The sequence below is a fragment of the Plectropomus leopardus genome, chromosome 2 (genome assembly GCF_026936395.1).
Source record: "Plectropomus leopardus strain MGB_pleo_1.0 chromosome 2, ASM2693639v1, whole genome shotgun sequence".
NCBI lineage: Eukaryota > Metazoa > Chordata > Actinopteri > Perciformes > Serranidae > Plectropomus > Plectropomus leopardus.
The window spans coordinates 2474489-2493775 of NC_142177.1; the positions used below are offsets into that span (position 1 = coordinate 2474489).

Consider the following 19287-nt stretch of genomic DNA (forward strand, 5'->3'; position numbering starts at 1 on the left):
AGATGCAGGGATAATAGGCAGGTTTTCATTATCCCTCAAATTGCACACATTTAAATTGCAAATATAACATACGTCTAACGAAAACACATCAATTCCGAAAAAACTCAAATATATTGCAAAAAAGTTTTTGCTCTTGCATGAAGTGGTATTTCAGGTGACCGAAAAATCCATATTTCACAAAACAGCAATGGAAACACTTTTGGCTTTTCTAGGTGACATGATGCTTTGGCAATTTGCAGCTGGGCTACAAGAGGTGTTATTGCATCACATTGCTCTTCAAAAGTTGAGCAAATCATCCGAAAGTTTTTAATCCACAATTCCTCTGTGAAATTGTGGACCATCACCTCCCAGAAATCCCTCATACATGGCCGCTCTCATGTATAAGAGGCTTGCCTTTCCATTATCGCTCCATAACTCGCCTATGTGACCTTGGATTAGAAACAATGACCGCGATGGCTGCAATAGAAATAAAGCTGCTAATGTTTTGAACATCCATCACCATGCTTCTTAGAATGTTATCACCAGAGGAGAAGTCCCAGAATATCACTTACGCAGTTATCTTGCAATTGTGTTCGATATTTTGATAATATTGCTAAAGTTTTGCACAAATCTGTAAAGTAAATCAGGTCCCGCCTGAACAGAGGAAGTCAGAAACCATGTAGGCTCATGTCAGCTGCATGAAACATTTATGATGCAAACTTTAAACCTCTATTGCTTCCAAAGCATTCCATTTTGGAGGTCCCTTTTCCTCAGTCATTCACTCTTTCACTCCACTATCTGCTGCACTGTGGACATTTCTGTAGATCCTACTGACATGTGTCCACAGGTTCTCTGTCCTCACCACAGTCCACAGTGACAGCTCTGTGTTGCTACTAAAATTGCTGATGTGCTTCACTGCATTGTTTGCTTATTGATTTTTTCGCAAGGTCGATAAAAATGTAACTACAAACATGATTTTAAGTAAAATTAGAAGTATGAAATGGGACACCCTGATAAGCTATTCAAAGCCCAGTTTACCCCTGTAAACACTGCATGTGTTTCTGCTATGTTTTTTGGTTGTCCATCCCATGTGCGTCTGATGGAACCAACAAGCCTTCCTTTGATCTGGTGCCACTTTGAGAAGGACAATATAATTTGTCAGTCTTTTCGAAAACACTTGCTTGAAAAAAGAATAATAATAATCTGATGTAAAATGGGTTAGGAGAACAAATACGCTTGCCCAGAGGAAAATTTTGCTGCTCACAATAGTCTGTTCTTTGCATTTGAGAAATAAGCAGTTTCTAATTTGGAAATTAATAAATTATGCAAATTGCAGAAAAAAACAGTTTAAAAGTGATGAGTAAATTACCTAAAACAAAAAAATAATAAAAAAGAAAGAAATTTTGTTTAAAAATTTGGAGAACTTGGAAAAATGTCAAGAAACAATATATATAATTATATTTTTAAAGTTAGATTACCGAAAAGAAATGTTAGTATCTTTATTTATATTTATTATTTTTTATTTTATCTTAGCACTTTTTTAGGTCATTTTCTTTTTTATTTTTCTTCTGTTACTTTACTTTTTTTTTTTTTACTAATTTCAGGCATTTTTTGACAAGTTTTTTTAAAAAGGTTTTACAAATGTCTTGCTAATTGTTGGCTCATAGCCTTTGTGTATTTCTCAAAGAACTTAAGCCATTTTGTCTAGTTTTCAAAGGGTTAATAAACGTAGTTGTTTTGGAGGTAAAAAATGTCCATTACCTTTGAACTTACCTTTGACACTCTGTCTCTGTCTCTCAGTGGGATTCCTGGGAAGAAGTGTGGAACAATCATCTTTACAGCTGAGGAGCTCAGCAACTGTCGGGTTAGTATCAGATCATGGGTTAGTATCTTAGGCCAACACACACACACACACACACACACACACACACACACACACACACACAAATATACACACACACACTGTGATATAAAAAGTCCAAGTCAGGGGCCAAAAATTAAGCATCGCCATCTCAATTCATGATAGTCACGTTCTTTGTTTCCATTTTTTTTAACTTTGCCGAACCGAGTGAATTTAAATGACCACTGAATAATTTTGTCATCTGCATCAAGTGGAGGGAAAGTGAATTTCTACTTTTCCTTCAAAGTAATGATGAGAGGCGCTCATGAATTATTTATGCAGTCTTATAGTTAACTTTTCTTGCCACGGTGGATAAATAATTAGACACTCCAATCAAAGGGAGAAGCACATGCAAACATGCGCGCACACACACGCTATTACAGTATGTGCTATTACATGCAAACATATGCAATTACATGCATGCTGCTAATGATGTGAATACTGAGGAAGCAGTTTGCTGTAACATATGCACAAAATTAAATTTAACCTTCCTCATTCCATATCATGCATATGAATGTGTGTGTGTGTGTGTGTGGGGGGGGTTAAAGTCACACAGCAGACTGCATAGCAGTGATGGTGGTATATTGTAGAGTCCTTGAGGGCCTCAGAACAAAGTTTACATTCACATTTATTAGTTATGGGTCATGAAGCCTGTGTCTATAAAAACACCCCTGGTTAGATTTATTTTCATAAATTAGCTGGATTTAAGGTTTTGATAACAAACTGGTGTATCAGATATTAGATTTGACATACTGGGTTATTACATTAATGCAGATGTCTCACATTAGTGGACAAACTGCCTGTGGTGTACATGGGCTAAACTTCCCTTGGAAGAAACTTAAAAACTAAACTGTATATCAATGAAATTTTATGTTTTCTATTGTGTGACTTTAGTGAATCTGAACTTACTCTTTAAATACCAAAGTCACGCAATAACACATAAAAAAAAAAAAAATGAAGGATGGCGAGACAGTGGTAGACCAGTAGCTCTAGTGCTCAACAATGTTAAAACACTATTTTTGCTTTCATGTGATGTCATCTTTGTATTTCTTTTATTTAGTTTTATTTATTTTACCTTTGTAACTTTTTTTATATTTCAATTCATTTTATTTGTGTTTCCCTTTTTGTTGTTTTTGGTCTATTTTTTTTTTATTACTTTATATAAACAGTTTGAGTCCTGCATCTTGCATTGTTTGTCCTCTGGTTTTAGTTTTATCCAAACTATACCCTAGTTTCTTCTCACTTGTGTTCAATAGGACTGTTTGACTTTCCATTGTTGAATCACCGTCTATGTATCCCATTCATTTTATTTATTATTTTACTAATCATTTTATTATTTATATGTATGAGTTTAAGCAATTTTTTCCTTCTTAAAAACAAGCTACAATTTTTTCTTTGATTTTAGCAATGAAAATGAACAAAGGCAAACTGAAAAATGTAGAGAGCTTCCAGTCAGTACTGTATATTGCACAGTTTTGAATATTGTACAATTTTGCAATTAAATCTGTTGTAATGGAGTCAAACAATGTCCCCTCAGCTCTCTGTGATATTTTCACATGTGCAGTTGTACAGATGAGGCAGGGCGACTTGGTAGCACATAGCTGGGTTGGATAGTTCTCATCATGTGGATAAACCTGCAGGCTTTTTCACTGTACGTATGGCCACCGTATCTTTATCTATATGCAGCGCGACTGCATCAGTAACAGCTTTGCAGTGGGACACTTTCCTGTGTGTGACACAAAATGATTCCACTAATGTCACCTGCTTTTTACCGGCTGCTTGTGGGCCGACACAGTCTTCTGCATCTCGTAGTGAGACACATTTCTCCCACTCAGCTGCATGCTGAGTGTATGAGTTGTTGAAATAAATCAGTTGTGCTGCTGCCTTTAGTTGCAACAGCCTTTAAACAAACTTTGCAGCAGACTGCGGTTTGTTCAAGATCTGATGCTACTAAACAGAACCAGTTCCAAACGATTGACGAGACTTAGCCTTTCTGGGGAATGTGCTCCTCATTGTCATCAAGGCGCAGGCCACTATGAACTATGGAAGCCCAAAGAGAGGGACAGAAGAAGTTCAAGAGAAAATCTAGATTTTCATTTTAAAAATCGTCTCAAAGCACAAATTTGCATGAAAAAGTTAAAGTCCATTTATTTCTATTTCATTTATATGCCTCAATCAGACCTGAACTGGCCTAGGTGTTCTGCACATGCCCCATAGTCCCCTTTGACCAAGAGGTCAAACAGCGTAAATTTGTAGAAGAAAGCCATGAAAAACAAAAGAAGAAATAGAAGAAGGGAAGAAAAAAAAACAATACAAAGATATCAACAAAAAGTTTGAGCAAATGTGTGAAATGCACAGTGCCACAAAGTTATCCATGTGTTCACTGTTCAACACACAACCTTTTTGCCACTTGCTAACTTGTTTGGTATGTGACGTAATAGGTCAACCGGAAGAAGGTCCAATAGCAACTAGCTGAAAGAAGGCATATCTCCACCTATCGTGGCGGAGTCGGACATGCTTCTGTTAATAAATGAATTCTCCCTTGCTGCTTGTATACTGGGACAAGGACAGTAGTCCAATTAAACAGTCTAAACTATAGCTATAACTGAAGCTCAACTTCACTGTGCATGGCAACGTAGAGTTTTTCTTTAAGTTAGGGGAAAGTTTCAGGTCTCTCAAGTGTTAAGGCTCAATTCCAACTGAACTAATGAGTAAATGGTGTTTAATTCAAAGCCCAGTTGTGAGCCTGAGCACAAACAAAGCCATGTCATAAATAAATCTGTTGTTGTTTTTTCCAGGATATCGCCACCATGCAGCTCTGTGCCAACAAGCTGGATAAAAAGGATTTCTTCGGCAAGTCCGACCCGTTCCTTGTCTTCTACCGGAGCAATGAGGATGGCACGTAAGTGTGTGTTTTTGTCAGGTGTGTGTGTTTTGTTACATGACTGTAAAACCATTACAGTACAGTCCATCTGCTTGGCCTTCAGCTGAGTGTGCCCACTCTTCCCTTGTTACTGACAGAGAGCGAAAAGGTGCCAGCAGATTTCTCTGTTGGATCTGGTCCCATGAGGAGTTTGAAAGCTTCATGTCCGTCAGACGGATGAAGGGCTAATAGATTTTCTTGACACTGAGACAGGAAGTTCTAATCTGTACTTACTGTATCCTTCAATATTTCAGACATGCAGTTAAGGATCAAACCCTCTGTGAACCTGTTCTCTCTCTGCCGTCTCATGCTGCAGAGCTGATTCAGTCCAATGGATTATAAGAAGCTGTGCGTGTCTGAATGAGCTGCCTTTGAAAACTAAGCCAGGAACAAACACTATTAGACATACAAACAAAACATCTAATTAAGATACATTACAGGAGGTGAAACCACTGTAAGGGACAGACTTCCTGTCCATCCTTGCTCCAATCATGCTGAGCATAAAGTTCAAATGTGGTGTCTCTTTTGTGTCTCCAGGTTCACCATCTGCCACAAGACCGAGGTGATCAAGAACAACCTGAACCCTGTCTGGCAGCCGTTCACCATCCCTGTTCGAGCGCTCTGTAACGGAGACTACGACAGGTGAGGACGCAGCACCAAGGTCTCAGATAATGATGGCTATAAATGTGACATTTCAAAAAGCAAATAAGCATGATGTCCAGAAAGGTTAAGACTAAAATGGAGTATTAAAATTGTAAATTTACATCAGAAATTTGCATAGATGCTTATAAGGTTGAAAGCCACTCTTGCATTTTATTAGCAAAAATTCCGTTGCTTGTTTTTAAGACTTTACACAGTCAGGCCCCCCAATATCTCTCTGATATGCTTGTGAGTTATGAGACAGCTTGACCCCTAAGTTCATGTGGAACAGGTCGCCTGTTTATTCCCCCGGTCTCAATGAATACAGGTGAAAGGGATTTAGCTGTTATGCTCCAAGCTGCTGGAACATATTACCAGATTACATTAGGAGTGAGCCAACAGTATCATCTCTAAAAGTCAAGTTGAAGAAATTCCATTTTAGCTACAGATTATAGTAGTCTGGTTTGACTATTTTATTTTATTTTATTTTATTTTATTTTATTTTATTTTATTTTATTTTATTTTATTTTATTTTATTTTATTTTATTTATTGGTTTTAATTTCAGTCTGTTTTTACTTTTACCTTACTTTTACGGTTTATCTATTATTTGATATTATTACTATTTTCTTTTATTGTACCTGTGTGTTTTCATCTGTCATTCGTCAATACATCTTATTTAATTCTATTTTTAGTTCATAAACTTAAAGTCCATAAAGCAATCATTATTTATTGGTCAAGTCTGCATGTCAGCACAAACACTACTAAAATGTCTGTGATGACATGCCAACTGGTCTGCAAACACCTCTACAGCTGGTCAGGGGATGCCATCAGGTCCAAGTGCCTTGTGTGAATTAATCTTGCTGATAGATATGCACACCTATGCTCTAGGTATTATGGGCACGAGTCCTTTGTAGCTCCTAAGCCGAGAAGTTCATCTCAAATTGTGGGAGAGGTGCAGACATGACCTCAGCAGTACTTGTTTTATTCTGTAGTCTGTGATGGTTGTTAGTCCAGCCCACACGTTTCTGGTGTTACAGCCCTGGTAGACTTCACTTTGTCTCTGTGTTGTCTCTTTGCACTGCCAAAAGTTCTCCCAAACATACCGTAAAACTTCAAATAAAAGCCCAGTCCCAATAAAACGCCCAGTCCCTTTTACTGGCAACACATTATCACAAACAAGTGTCTGTGTCTGTTAGAGGTTCGGTCTGGTTACCATGCAGCTCATTTTAAAGAAGTTCTTTGGCTCCCTGCTGATTACCTAGCTGCTTAGATCACACATACAAATATAAAGGTTTAAAATTTTGACAATAAAACCATGAGCACCAAAGAAGACTATAATACTGGCAGAGTAAACAAGAGACGCAAAAAGAAGGTTTAAATACACAGTGATGGTATTTCCCATCTTTGCTGGGCAACAGTTTTGAGTGAAAGTTAATAAAAAGCACATCCTTTATATATGCCAGTCCCAAATATAAGCCTGTTGAATTCAGTGGTTTAAGCAAATAATAGCCCAGGCATAAATTGAAGTATACCTGGATTTCCTGTATTGATCCAAATCTCTTTAGTTGGAAGTGCCGCTTTATTTATTACGTTTTCCTGGACTTCCCCCTCCACTTCTAATTTGGGACAGTTGGTGCCATCCACTTGTTTGTTTTTGTTTTGTTTGTTTGTTTAGTTTTTTGTTTGTTTGTTTGTTTGTTTGTTTAATACCTTCATTTATTTGAATCATTTCTTTATGTTTGGCATTTATTTCCAAAATGGTTTCAAAATAAAAAAGACAAAAAAAGATGTCAAATTAAAAATAAAAAAAACTACTGCTAATGAAAGCACACTGTTACAGTTGACAGTTGATATGAAAAGATAAAACAGAAGGTTAGAACATGTCTCCACCTTTCTCATTTTTTTTTTTTGTTTTGAAAAAAAGTTTTGAATGATTATCTTTAAAGTCTTAAATGATTTGTCTTGATAGATTGTTGCTTTAGGGAGAGAGGGAGAGTTTTTACAGCTGGCTAAATTAGTCAGTTGTTTATTAGATTTGTCATTTGGGCTCATCACCCAGACAACTGTGGATCTTCCTTCATCATAACTGGTAACGGAAATACTGACCTCTGAGGATGCTGTTTTTGGCAGAAGCAGAGTGAAGCCAAGTTAAATCATGTGATGCCAGAGTGTGCTGGATATGAGACGATGAGCATGGACTCTGTGGCGGTCAGAATAATGCCAGCAGTCGGCCGTGCTCTCAATCTCAGGCCAGTGCTGGTGTTATTGAGACCAACATGGAGACAGTGCAGCAGCTATCTCACACATATCTGACTGTTACACATGCCATAAAGCTTAACCAAATTCATGTTTTTTAATCATGCACCCAAATTATGTTTGTCAACTAGGAACTTGTAGCATGGAGGAGCAGCCAGAGAGAAGTCACATGATCTCAAATTAAGATTTCAGATGGCACACACATACACACACACACACACACAGACACACACTTACACACACACACATATATATACTCAACTCAAACTCAGTGTCTTGCGGTCAAAATCTGATGGAGGGATGTTGACAGAATCACTTAAAAGTAGCTCTTAACATCCTGAAATTTTATATGACATCTGTTTTACTGAAGCCATTGACATAACTGTCCTGTCACTCCTCGCTTGGCCTATCCAAACACACACACACATACGCACTTCCATACTAAAGCAGCAGCCAGTGCTACACCAAAAGCTAGAATTAAAAATTCAGCTCTCTTCCTCTCCTGGCCTTCACTACACACTGCAAATTAACCATAAGCTTTGACTTCAGTGGCCTCCATATTTACCTCGATGGCTTTGTTAGGTATATTATGGTATGGCAAAAAAAGCTATGCTTTCCAATCATCATGGAAGAATGGAGGGAGGTGAAACTGTCTGCACTGATTTTACTGTATTATGTTGCTTTTTACCTGGAGGTTGTGCTCACTCTTTGTAATGTGCAAAAATGGTATTTTTCTGCTTGTATTTATTGTTTTAACAATGTTTTATGCTGCCTTCTTGGTCAGGTAGCTGTTAAAAATAGATTTTCAATCTCAGTGAGTCTTTTAAATAAAGGACACACCCACACACAAACACACACACACACACACATATATATATACATATATATATACAGTAAGTGGAGCTACAGTTATCTCTCAATTAGGCCATTTCATTGGATTACTGTCCCTGTCCAAGTATAAAAGCACTGGGGGTGAATCCATTTTTTGACAGAATTATGTCCAAATCTACCACAGTAGGTGGAGATGTGCCCCCTTCAGCTAGTTGCTATTGGACCTTCTTCAGGTTGATCTAATACTTCACATACCAAAGAAGTTAGCAAGTGGCAAACAGGTTGCATCAAACAGTGACAATATGGATAATATTTCATTGCTGTACGCTGTACTTGTTTTGTTTTATTCCCTTCCTTTTCTTTTTTGTTTTCCCTGCCTTTCTTCTCCAAATTTATGCTGTTTGACTTGCGGGTCAAATCCTGGCTTGGGGACTATGGAGCATGTGCAGGTCGGACTGAGACTTATACATGAAAGAGGAAATCACCCTCCTGCCTCCTTATCGAGGTGTGTTAGTCCAACTTCAAGAAATTTGATGATTTCAGTGGGACTAACATGTTTGCATGTGTTTTAAAAAGTCCAGTTTTAGTTGGACTAACACTAATATCAACCTTTTCTAACATCATGAAAATGTACTGAATGTTAATGTCACATAAGGATCAGTATCAAAAGTACTGGTATATTCCTTCAAAAATCAATCCTTATGAAGTTCAAAGTTGATAATCATCATCCTGTTTTTATACTGGTCTGTGTTGGTTTTAAAACTTGTAATATCCTTTGATATGAAAGTCAAGAAAAGTGTTCTTCCTGACTTACTGTCCAAATCTCTATTGATCTCTCTCCTCTGTCTCTCTGATATTTCTCTGTTTCTCACCCACTTCTTCCTCTCTGTCTGTCTCACCTCTCTCCAGGACAGTCAAGGTGGACGTATATGACTGGGACAGAGATGGGAGGTGAGTTCTCATGCTCCCTGTCTCTCTTTTTTCATCCTTTTTTTTCCTTCCCTGTCTTCATTATCAGCTCTACATTGAATCCCTCAGATGTCACACCTTGTTCTGTCCGACCTTGTTAAGTCTCATCACCAGGTATGAGAACTAATAGAGAGCTGAGCTCCACCCGCCTGCCACATGCTGGGTAATAAATCAACACCTTGCAGGTGAAAGGTTGCAGCTGATTGGACAGGAGGTCGGGGTTTGTGGGCGCTGGCCCCAGTCCAGACAGTCCTTCTCTTTCTCTCTGACAATGACTTACTGTAGAGCAGGGACACTCAACCTGCTTTGCTTGGGGGCCACTTTTGCAAAATGACAGGAGGCCAGGGGCCAGTCACAGCAGCCCAATACATGTTTCTAGGATTTTAGGACTTTTCTAGGATTTTCGGACCTCTCAAGGACATTTCAGAATCTGAATCTGAATCAGAAATACTTTATTGATACTCAGTGGGGAAATATGGTTTATTACAGTTGCTCTAAAGTCAAGCATCGAGAATTATAACAAGTAGGAATAAGTACAAGCACAAATATATAAAAATAGAAATGTAAAAATTAAAATGAAGTAATAATAAACAATATGAATTATTTATTTTTTTTAAAGCATGTATAAGGATTTTACAGCCCTTCTGTGATTTTAAGACATTTCTAGGATTTTGGTCCTAGATTCTGTCCTGATTCTGTCGAGGGGTGGGGGATCCTCTACTGGCACTTTTTTGATAAACAAGCTCTGTTTTGAAGCCGTTTTATGCACTCTGGCACCTTATACAAAAGTACAAAAACAATTACCAGTGTGAATCACTTTATTTTGATTTTTGGGGGCCACCTAGTACCCTAACCAGGGCCAGATTTTGCCCACGGGCCATAAGTTGAATACCACTGCTGTAGGGGCTCCTCTCACAAATCCGTGGGCTTAACTGGAAACCCTCTGCGGGGTTTTCAGCCTGTCTGGCCTTATGTTACTGATTTCCATAAACTTCACTTAGGATTCACTTAAAATTCTTGTGGCGTTTGTATAAATCCCCCAGTCCCAGATTTCCAAATCCCTACCCAAGACACAAGGAAAGTCAAGGTAAATGTTTGTTTTGCAGTGTTCCAGCAAAGTATCAGTGTGACGCAGTCATCTGGCAGTCATTCTGTTCTATATCTGCACATTCAGTCGCTCTTTCAAGGTTTGACAGACAATTATGTTTTGTCTTTCCACTGCTTCATGGCAAGGAACTTTTATTCTGATGACAAGCTGTTATCAGAGATTTCAGGCCTTTAACTTTAAAATAGGGACATGATGGTGTCAAAATAAACTCCTGTGTAATCATTGTGCCAGGGAGTGAAGGGGGTGTTCTGTCTGTCACACAGAGAAGATTAAACCCAGTGTCTGGATCCTGTGAGTGCAACTATCCCAACAAAGTCTATTCTCACCTCCATACAGACAAGCTGAAAGGAGAAGTACACAAGCCAGCGTTATTGCTGTGGCATCCCACTTTTATACACACTATAATTCTGATATGGAAAGTTTTACTTTATGTGCACTTTTGCAACATGTTCTCATTCAAGTCATCACATATTGCACTCTGTCAGTGGACTTCCGCGTCACAAATTATGTTCTATGTATCCTTCTGTGTCTGCTGGTAATGTTCCGGGATGCTGATACCGATGCTTGGATGTTAACATAAGCACATGATCCAATTACACTACAAAAGCACGTGGTTATGTTTTGGCAAAAAAGCGCTTGGTAACAAATGCAAGGACGGATGGTTAGGTTTAGGCAAAAGAGGCACATGGCAAAGTGCAGAAAAAATAACATCACATTCACATAACTTCTGTGTGAAAGCTCTGGTTTGTTGGATCCATCCAGCACCCCTCCTGCCAGCCCTATAGTGACCTTCGTGCTGCTTATATTAAGTTCTTACTGGCAGCAATTCAACCTGATGCCACTCAGTGATTTATCTTAAGGATGTAACAGGTTCCATCTGGCTGTTGTCAACTGACTCAGATTGTTTGCGAATCATGCTGCTCTGGAAGATGCTGTCTGGGTGTCCATATATATAATACATATAATAACACTGCAAACTTTTCTTTTGGGCTGCATTCTTAGCTGACACCTCCTGGTGGCGTATCATGTAGCTGTGAAAGGTGGCTTTTGTCATAGGCATCTTAAGCCATAATCAAAGTGAAACTGTGTTAATAAATGACCATGGAATAAGAAAGGGCTGGCTTTTGCAAACAGATATGTCCAAGGCATATATCTATATATACATATATACATATAGATAGAGAGAGTAGAAATATGTAGAGATATGTTGTGAAAACAGAACAGTGCATCAAAATAATTTGTGAACAAACTCTTCTGCCTGTTTCTGTCTCTTTCTTGTCTAAACCTTATTGCAATCTAGCAGTTTATTCTCCTCTCCTCCCCCCATTCTATATCTCATTCTCCTTCTCTTCCCCTTGGGAGATGAACTTGTTTGCTCCTTGAGGATTCCCCTCTAAATATCAGCTTTGCCCCGGCAGCGCTGGTGTCACGCACAGCTTCAGGTGGTGATATATTGAGATGCAGAGATGATCTGAGGGCATGCAGAGAGTTGATATTTACCAGTCTGATGATGCTGGAGGGGATTTTTTTTTTATCACGTTCAGATGAAAAGTCACGTGTTGAACTCCTGAAAACCGTGTTTCTCTGAGGGTCCCTCCGAATAGCAGATTTAAGGACCAGATTTTCATTCTGGCATAGATCAAGTACAGTGACCATATACTGGGGAGGCAGAGAAATTTCAGACTAATTCACATTCTGTTTTAGTATCAGCTAGGCGGTCTCTGTGTAGCTAGATTAATGGACCGGACATTATTAGTCAAGTATTTACAATATGTGGTGTTGTCCTTCAGATGGTTAAGTTACCATCTGGAGGGAGCATTTCAAAATGCTCTGCACAGTTACATCTCATCCAAAACAGATACCACAGTTACATCAAGTCAAGTCAATTAATTATAAAGCCCATTATCACAAATCACAATTTGCCTCAGAGGGCTGCACACGGCATCCCTCTGTCTTTGGACCCTCACAGTAGATAAGAAAAAACTGCCCCCCAAAAACCTTAAACAGGGAAAAAAGTGACCACAACCACAACCATGTGACAACATGAGAGAAGGCTGACTATCTATCTATCTATCTATCTGTTACAACCCACAGATGTTAAGTCTAGGGACAAAGGGAAGCAACACAGCACTGTGGTGTTGAACAGGCGGGAAACCCGTTTATTGTTCAGCACAAGCATGTATGAATGAACTGGCCCAGCATCAAACGGGCAATACGCACACAAACAAACAAAGGGAGAGGGCAGCGGGTGGCAGCAAAACAATAAACAAAAAACAGAACCTGTTAAGCCTACCCAAACCCACCCCACAGACTACTGTAACTTCATCTTCGTCGCCAAAAACACAAACAGCACAACCACCCCTAAGCCTAGTGTGCTAGACAATTGGTTGCCTGCGTGTGACATGAAATACAATAAAAGGTAATCTAGAGCCCAGCTCCCTCATACACAAGTTAACATACAGTACAGAGTTAACAGTTACAAGTTTACATCACTCACGCCAGCACAATATCGAGGCGAACTGCCCATTGGTAAGAACAGCCGCCACTGGCAATGGTACAGCGGACTTAAATAGACAACAAAAAGACACATGATTGGAGGAAGCACTCATCGAAGGGGGGAAGGCGGGACCACTGGCACCAACCGATTGGTCGGTAGGAAGGCGTGCAGCAGGAAGAGGGGAAACGAGCCCCAGGCAGAGGAACCCCCCAGGGTACAGAAGGAAGGAGTCCCCAGTGACGTGGCGAACCTCCGAACCTCCTGCGTAATCAGTCGCACTGCCTAAAAATGAGACTGCCACAACCCCCATATGCAAAACAACTGAAACAACGCCACCGTCCATAACACTATCTATCTACCTATCTTATAAGATATATACTCTCAAATTTAAAAGATATATATTTTTCTTGGTCAGTGAAAATGTCTGTGAGTGCTCAGTGGTTGTCATGTCTGGTGAGAATGAGAATACGTGTAAGAACTGGGATGTTTTTTAGCTTCCAGGAATTATGTACAGATCTTTGCAACATGAGGCTGTGCATTAGCATGCTGCAACATTAAGTCATGGCGGCAGATGAATGCCATGACAACGTGTTATAGGATCTCACCGGGGTATTTTTGGGCTTTCAAACTGCCATCAATAAAATGCACCTGTGCACCATAACCCCACTGCCAACATGGGCATTCTGTCAATGCTGACATTTGCAAACAACTTGCTCTGGCATGGGCCCATACCAGGTCATTCTCATTCCAAAGTTGTCAAATACTGTGTGATCCTGACACCAAAGGCCACCTCTCATGTTGGCATGACATGTCTGCTGGACCGCGTCAGCTAAGAACCATTCACAGTGTTATAATACACTGATGGATGGCCAGAAGGCACCTGCTGCAACACTGATAAGTCAATGGGCAACATGAGGCAGCATCAGCTGAGAACACGACTGGATGGAACTTGTCATGTCTGCGTGATATGCCGCTGGACAGCATCAGGTTAAAACGCTACCGGTAAGAAGCACAAAGGCCCCGACTGGGTGATGGATGGGTTTAAGAAACCTTTCATAGTCCTGTGTTTGCTTCCCATATGAATGTGATGAGGTTTTTTTCTACACCTTACCATGTACCTCTTTTCCCTAATCCTGACCATCCGTGCCAGCATATACATTTGTTGATGTACTGGTGTTGGTTGCCACGTGCTTTTGTTGTTTTAACATAACCACGTGCAGCGTATTCCCACCATGATATTGTTGACATTACAGGAGCAGCATCCCAGAACATCAACAGCAGATGCAGAGGGATACCTAGAGCGTAATGTGTAGATGTGGAAATCCACTGCAAAGTGCAACATGTGATGACTTGGGATGAGAGCATGTTGTGCATACACACTGCTGCCTGCCCAGCACAGTGCAAACCAGGATTTATATATATATCCACATAATCACTCTGAACAACATAAAATAGAAACTTTTTTAATGTTTTTAAATTATTCTTTTTTCTTTTTTTTTTTTTTTTAATGCATTTTTAAGATGTTTTGATTGAGTTTTTATGCAAACTGTGTGTATTGTATTGAGCCTGTTAAAGGAGAATTCCTGTCACCATTTGGGATAGACTATAAAGTAAAAAAAAACAAAAACATAATGAATCCAAAATGCCAGCACATTCTGACCAGCATCTGCTTATGGCTGTAACATTTTTTAAAGAAAAGAGAGCAAAAAATAAAAAGAATGATTGAAGAATGATATCTGGACATATCTGTCAAACAGTGCCTAAGATAGGACTTTAGGTGGGCAGCTTTCAATTTTCAAGGTGCACTGCTAACTATAGAATGTATTATCGTATAGGCCTGCAAAACTTGCAAATTGGGTGTTCCGCAAGGTTCAATAATGGTCCCTTTGCTCTGCTCACATTTCCAGGAGCTACCTGAAAGCTGTAAAAAGATTGGGTACTAAATGTATTGCAGATGGCACAATCATTTATGTAAGGGCAGAAACTCATTAGGCTGCAGAGCTGGAACTAGACAGCTGGTCAGAGTCTCCCAGTGGCTGCAGGATATTAACACTGATTAAAACAGAAAGGAAATTAAGAAAGTGGGTGAATTTAAAGATCTAAGTATCATTTTGGATCCTGACTCAAGTTTGATGCTCATATTAAGAAAATCTCCAAGACTATCAAAACAAATTTTAGTTGACAGACCACGTACATCTGTTAAAGCAGCTCAAATGCATGCCATGGTTTTATTACATATATCCTACTGTATCTCTGAAACCTGAGGAAATTGGTTTGATTTCTTTCAAAAACATGGGGAAAAAAATAATGAGCAACTTAGCAAGTATTGTCCCTTTGTAAAAGGTGATTCTGAATCGATTATTAGATATTATTCAAAAATACAAACAAATAAATAATAATGAATAAAAAATAAGAAAAATATATTTAATATTATGTTACAGAAGAAATATGTGTAATTTTTAACATTTTCTTGAGGTCATTTTCTTTCTTCTTTTTCCTCTTCTTCTTTTTTTATTTTTTGTATTTTTTTCTCATTGTTTGGCCATTTCTGGTTAAGTTGCCTGTCACCCCCTTCCCATGTTTTAAAAAGACCTTGCTATTGGGGTTCATTATAGCCAGTGACGGTGACCAAAAGTTAAGAGACAAAACCAGAATTTTAAAAAAAAGGGGAGCGTGCCACATACTGTCAATATTGGAGTTTAAATCTCAGTTCATTTTGAAAGATCTGTAAGACCTTTTATCATACTTTTTGAAATCTATGTGATTAAAATCCATCAGGTCAACTTTTTTTATCATGGAAGCAATAGAATAGACAACACAAGTAAGTTCAGCAATGACTACTTTGAGGACTCTTGGTGGATATGTGACCTGGGCCAGATGTTACGTAATGGAGGTCACAGCATGGAAAGTCCATGAGGCTGTGACATAAAGTGCAGAATGTGGTGTGATAACATCACGGTTGTTTTGCAGTTGTTTTAAAAGGTAAATATGTGGTGCAGAGATTGTATTGTACATACAGCCTGTCCTTATTCAAACCTGCTGCTTTTACACTAATTTCGGTATAAGATCCCGATGCCAAAAGCCACAATTTATGGCTGTATGATGCCCCGCCAGGCGGTGTCAGCTGAGAACACAGCCATACATAACCATAACCTGTGGTGTCCACATGATAAACCGCTGGACAGCGTCAGGTTAAAACACTGCTGGTAATTATGTTCTATAAGGGTCTGGAAATGCCCTGTACAGCAGGCAGGATGGGCAGTGGATGGGTCCAACATATCTTTTATGCGGGGCGTCACTGTTCACTTGCCATCTGAATGTGATGTTTTTCTTGTACAACTTGCCTTGTGCATCCTTCCTCTAATTCTAACCACTCATACCTTTGTTGACAACAGTAGATAGAGTGTAAGAAGCAGCACTATGTGAGGACTTGAGATGAGAATGTGTTGGTACATACTGTGTATTTGACAAGAGGATTGGTCTGGATTTGGGTGCTCTTGAAAAACCTTTAGAAAAAAAGAATAAAGGAATTACACTGATTTGATAAAAGCTTGCAACTAAAGAGACACATTCTTTTCAGGAGTTAGTGAAGACAAAAACTGAGTCAACGAACAGAAAATATTGGACTGTTAACATGATTCAAAATGAATTCTTATGTTAGTGGTTAGTAGGCAACTGTTGGCTGATATGTTTTTTTTTTTTTTTTTTTTTATTAATGTATGTACCAACATACAATGATTACAAAGAAAATATTACATACAAATTTCCATATATACCAACACCTACACCATACACTGTGCGCACTATTGGTACACTAGAGCCACCCAAAAAAAAAACAAAAACATTCAAACACTCGTACATTCATACCTACATATATACCAAAGATTTGACATAATCTCTTCTCATCATGCAAGTTCCTTATACATATCTAAATTCGTATATTTCATTTTTTATACATACACAGCTTTAATTTATTTAAGTTTTTTTTTTTTTTTCTTTCCTTTCTTCTTTCTTCCCTTTCTAACCCAAAATTAATCATACACAGTACGTTTTATAATAAATTTGTACACAGCAAATGAAAAGAAAATGGTTGTTTTTAGTTTCTTATTTGAATCCAAAATTATTCAGAGTATGTCCCAGAATATTTTTTCCCATTTTTTTTTGTGAGTGCATAATTTGCCTAGATTTGCCGCTATGACTTTTTCAAGTGTGAATTTTTGGTGTAATTTATTTTTAAATCTGGTTATACATAGATCTTCCTTTGATTTCCCCTTAAAAATTAAGATTTTTCCCACAAAATATATTGTATTCACTACATTGATTTGAAAGTTCTCAAACTCTCCAAACATCACGTTAATGGGACAAATGTCTATTTTAATTTTGAATTCAAACAACCATTTCTTAACAGCCATCCAAAATTGGGCCACATATGGGCAAAAGTAAAACAGATGCATTAAATCTTCCTCTTCAACCCCACAGAATCTGCACCAAGAGTTTCCTGTGATGTTGGCTGATATGTTTGCCCAACCTTAAAAGGATGACAATATGATAAAGTTGTGCTCTCAGCTTGTTCCACTGCCAAACAAGACAAAAATGTTTTCATACAGCTTTAATGTTATGTTTTTCTTGCATTTATTAGGACAAAATACCACACACTTGGATTTGTTGTCTCTCCTGTGTGACTTTGTCCTTTCTTCAACCACACGAGAGATTTGAAATCATATTGCACTTGTACTAAAGCTATTTTCATTTTTCTTGTCTTTCTGTCTGTTTCTGTCCAAATTAATCTTTCCTCCAGTCACGACTTTATCGGAGAGTTCACGACCAGCTACAGAGAGCTGTCCAGAGGCCAAAGCCAGTTCAATGTCTATGAGGTAAAATACAACAGCAAGGAATTCACAGCAGATAATTAAAAAACATTCCAAGACTTTCTCCAAAACTTTTCTAAAAGTGCACATTATATTAAAAATATAACATTGTTTCAGGAACTTGCGACAACATCAATAGTTCATTGACAGTGTTATGTTATTCATTTGTTTCTTGTGTTATTAATTGTCATCTGAGCACAATTTATTATCAAAGTCCAACCACAGGTAGCTTTGTATGACTAAACAACATGACTAAACAGAAACTCACTTCCTGTTTTCTTTCTTGCTATCAAGGTTTTGAATCCCAAAAAGAAAGGCAAGAAGAAGAAATATGTCAATTCAGGGACGGTAAGACCTGTCAGAATGTGTTTCATCAGCATCTTCCATGGACATGAGTAGTAGCAGCCGTGATGCGTCAGAGCAATAAACGGATGGTGTTTGCCATGAGCCTGCTTGTAATCTATCTCTGTCTTCTGTTTGTTGCTCCCTCCCTGTTTCACCTTTCACTCTCTCTTTGTCTTCAAGGTCACTCTGCTGTCCTTCAAAGTGGACTCAGAACACACTTTTGTGGACTTCATCAGAGGAGGGTAAGAGCTCAGTCAGTTACACCACAGGCTTTACTTGTTTTAAGAACTCACGCCAGACAGTGGAACGGTGAAATTAATCTGCCTGTCTTTGCAAAATCTTTGATTTTAGAGTCTGAGAGACTACTCAGAGCTAGCTGGTGAACTGCTGAAGCTCGTCAGCTAATGCTAATATGCTAACTAACTCCAGCCAGCTCCACTGAGTTACAATAACTCCCAGAGCTTGTCTCTATTTTGTCATAAATTTTTCATTTACTCCCCCTGGCATTGTATTAACCATTTTCTTCAATAAAAAGTTATTAAAGATGAAAGAAGCTATCAGAGCTAACAAGCTTGATTAATTGGTTGGTTGACTGAAAAGTTGTTAGCTCATTGACTTCCCAGCTAGCAATTTTTGGATCGAACAATGGCACAACACAACCTATGCAATGTTTTAGTAATGTTTTCATCAACACTTTTTTTTTAGTTCCTAGAATGTCCTTCTTAAAGTTAGGGTAGCATATTGTATAAACATCCAAAAAATTATTAACATATCACATTACACTACATCATCATAAAAAATGGTCTGTAATCTTAGTCCTTAATAACATGTTCTGAATATTCCTTTAAAAATGTTCTTTCTTTGCTCCCATGTAACATTGTGGGAATGTTTTATAAAAGAACATTCTATGAGCTGTCACCTCTCAACATCACCAAAACATACTCAGTGTTGCAGTAATAATGTCCCTTACA

The 19287-nt window shown here is 38.4% G+C and overlaps 1 protein-coding gene across 1 annotated transcript in view; it reads left to right on the forward strand.

Annotated features, from left to right (window-relative positions):
- The window catches only part of LOC121949536 (copine-9-like), a 246154-nt gene that overhangs the window by 169371 nt on the left and 57496 nt on the right, over positions 1-19287 (forward strand). The window contains exons 7-13 of the mRNA XM_088082828.1: positions 1780-1843; positions 4678-4781; positions 5340-5444; positions 9439-9480; positions 17902-17977; positions 18266-18319; positions 18497-18558. Coding sequence (XP_087938954.1) covers positions 1780-1843; positions 4678-4781; positions 5340-5444; positions 9439-9480; positions 17902-17977; positions 18266-18319; positions 18497-18558 — 507 coding nt within the window. The remainder of the gene's footprint in view (positions 1-1779; positions 1844-4677; positions 4782-5339; positions 5445-9438; positions 9481-17901; positions 17978-18265; positions 18320-18496; positions 18559-19287) is intronic.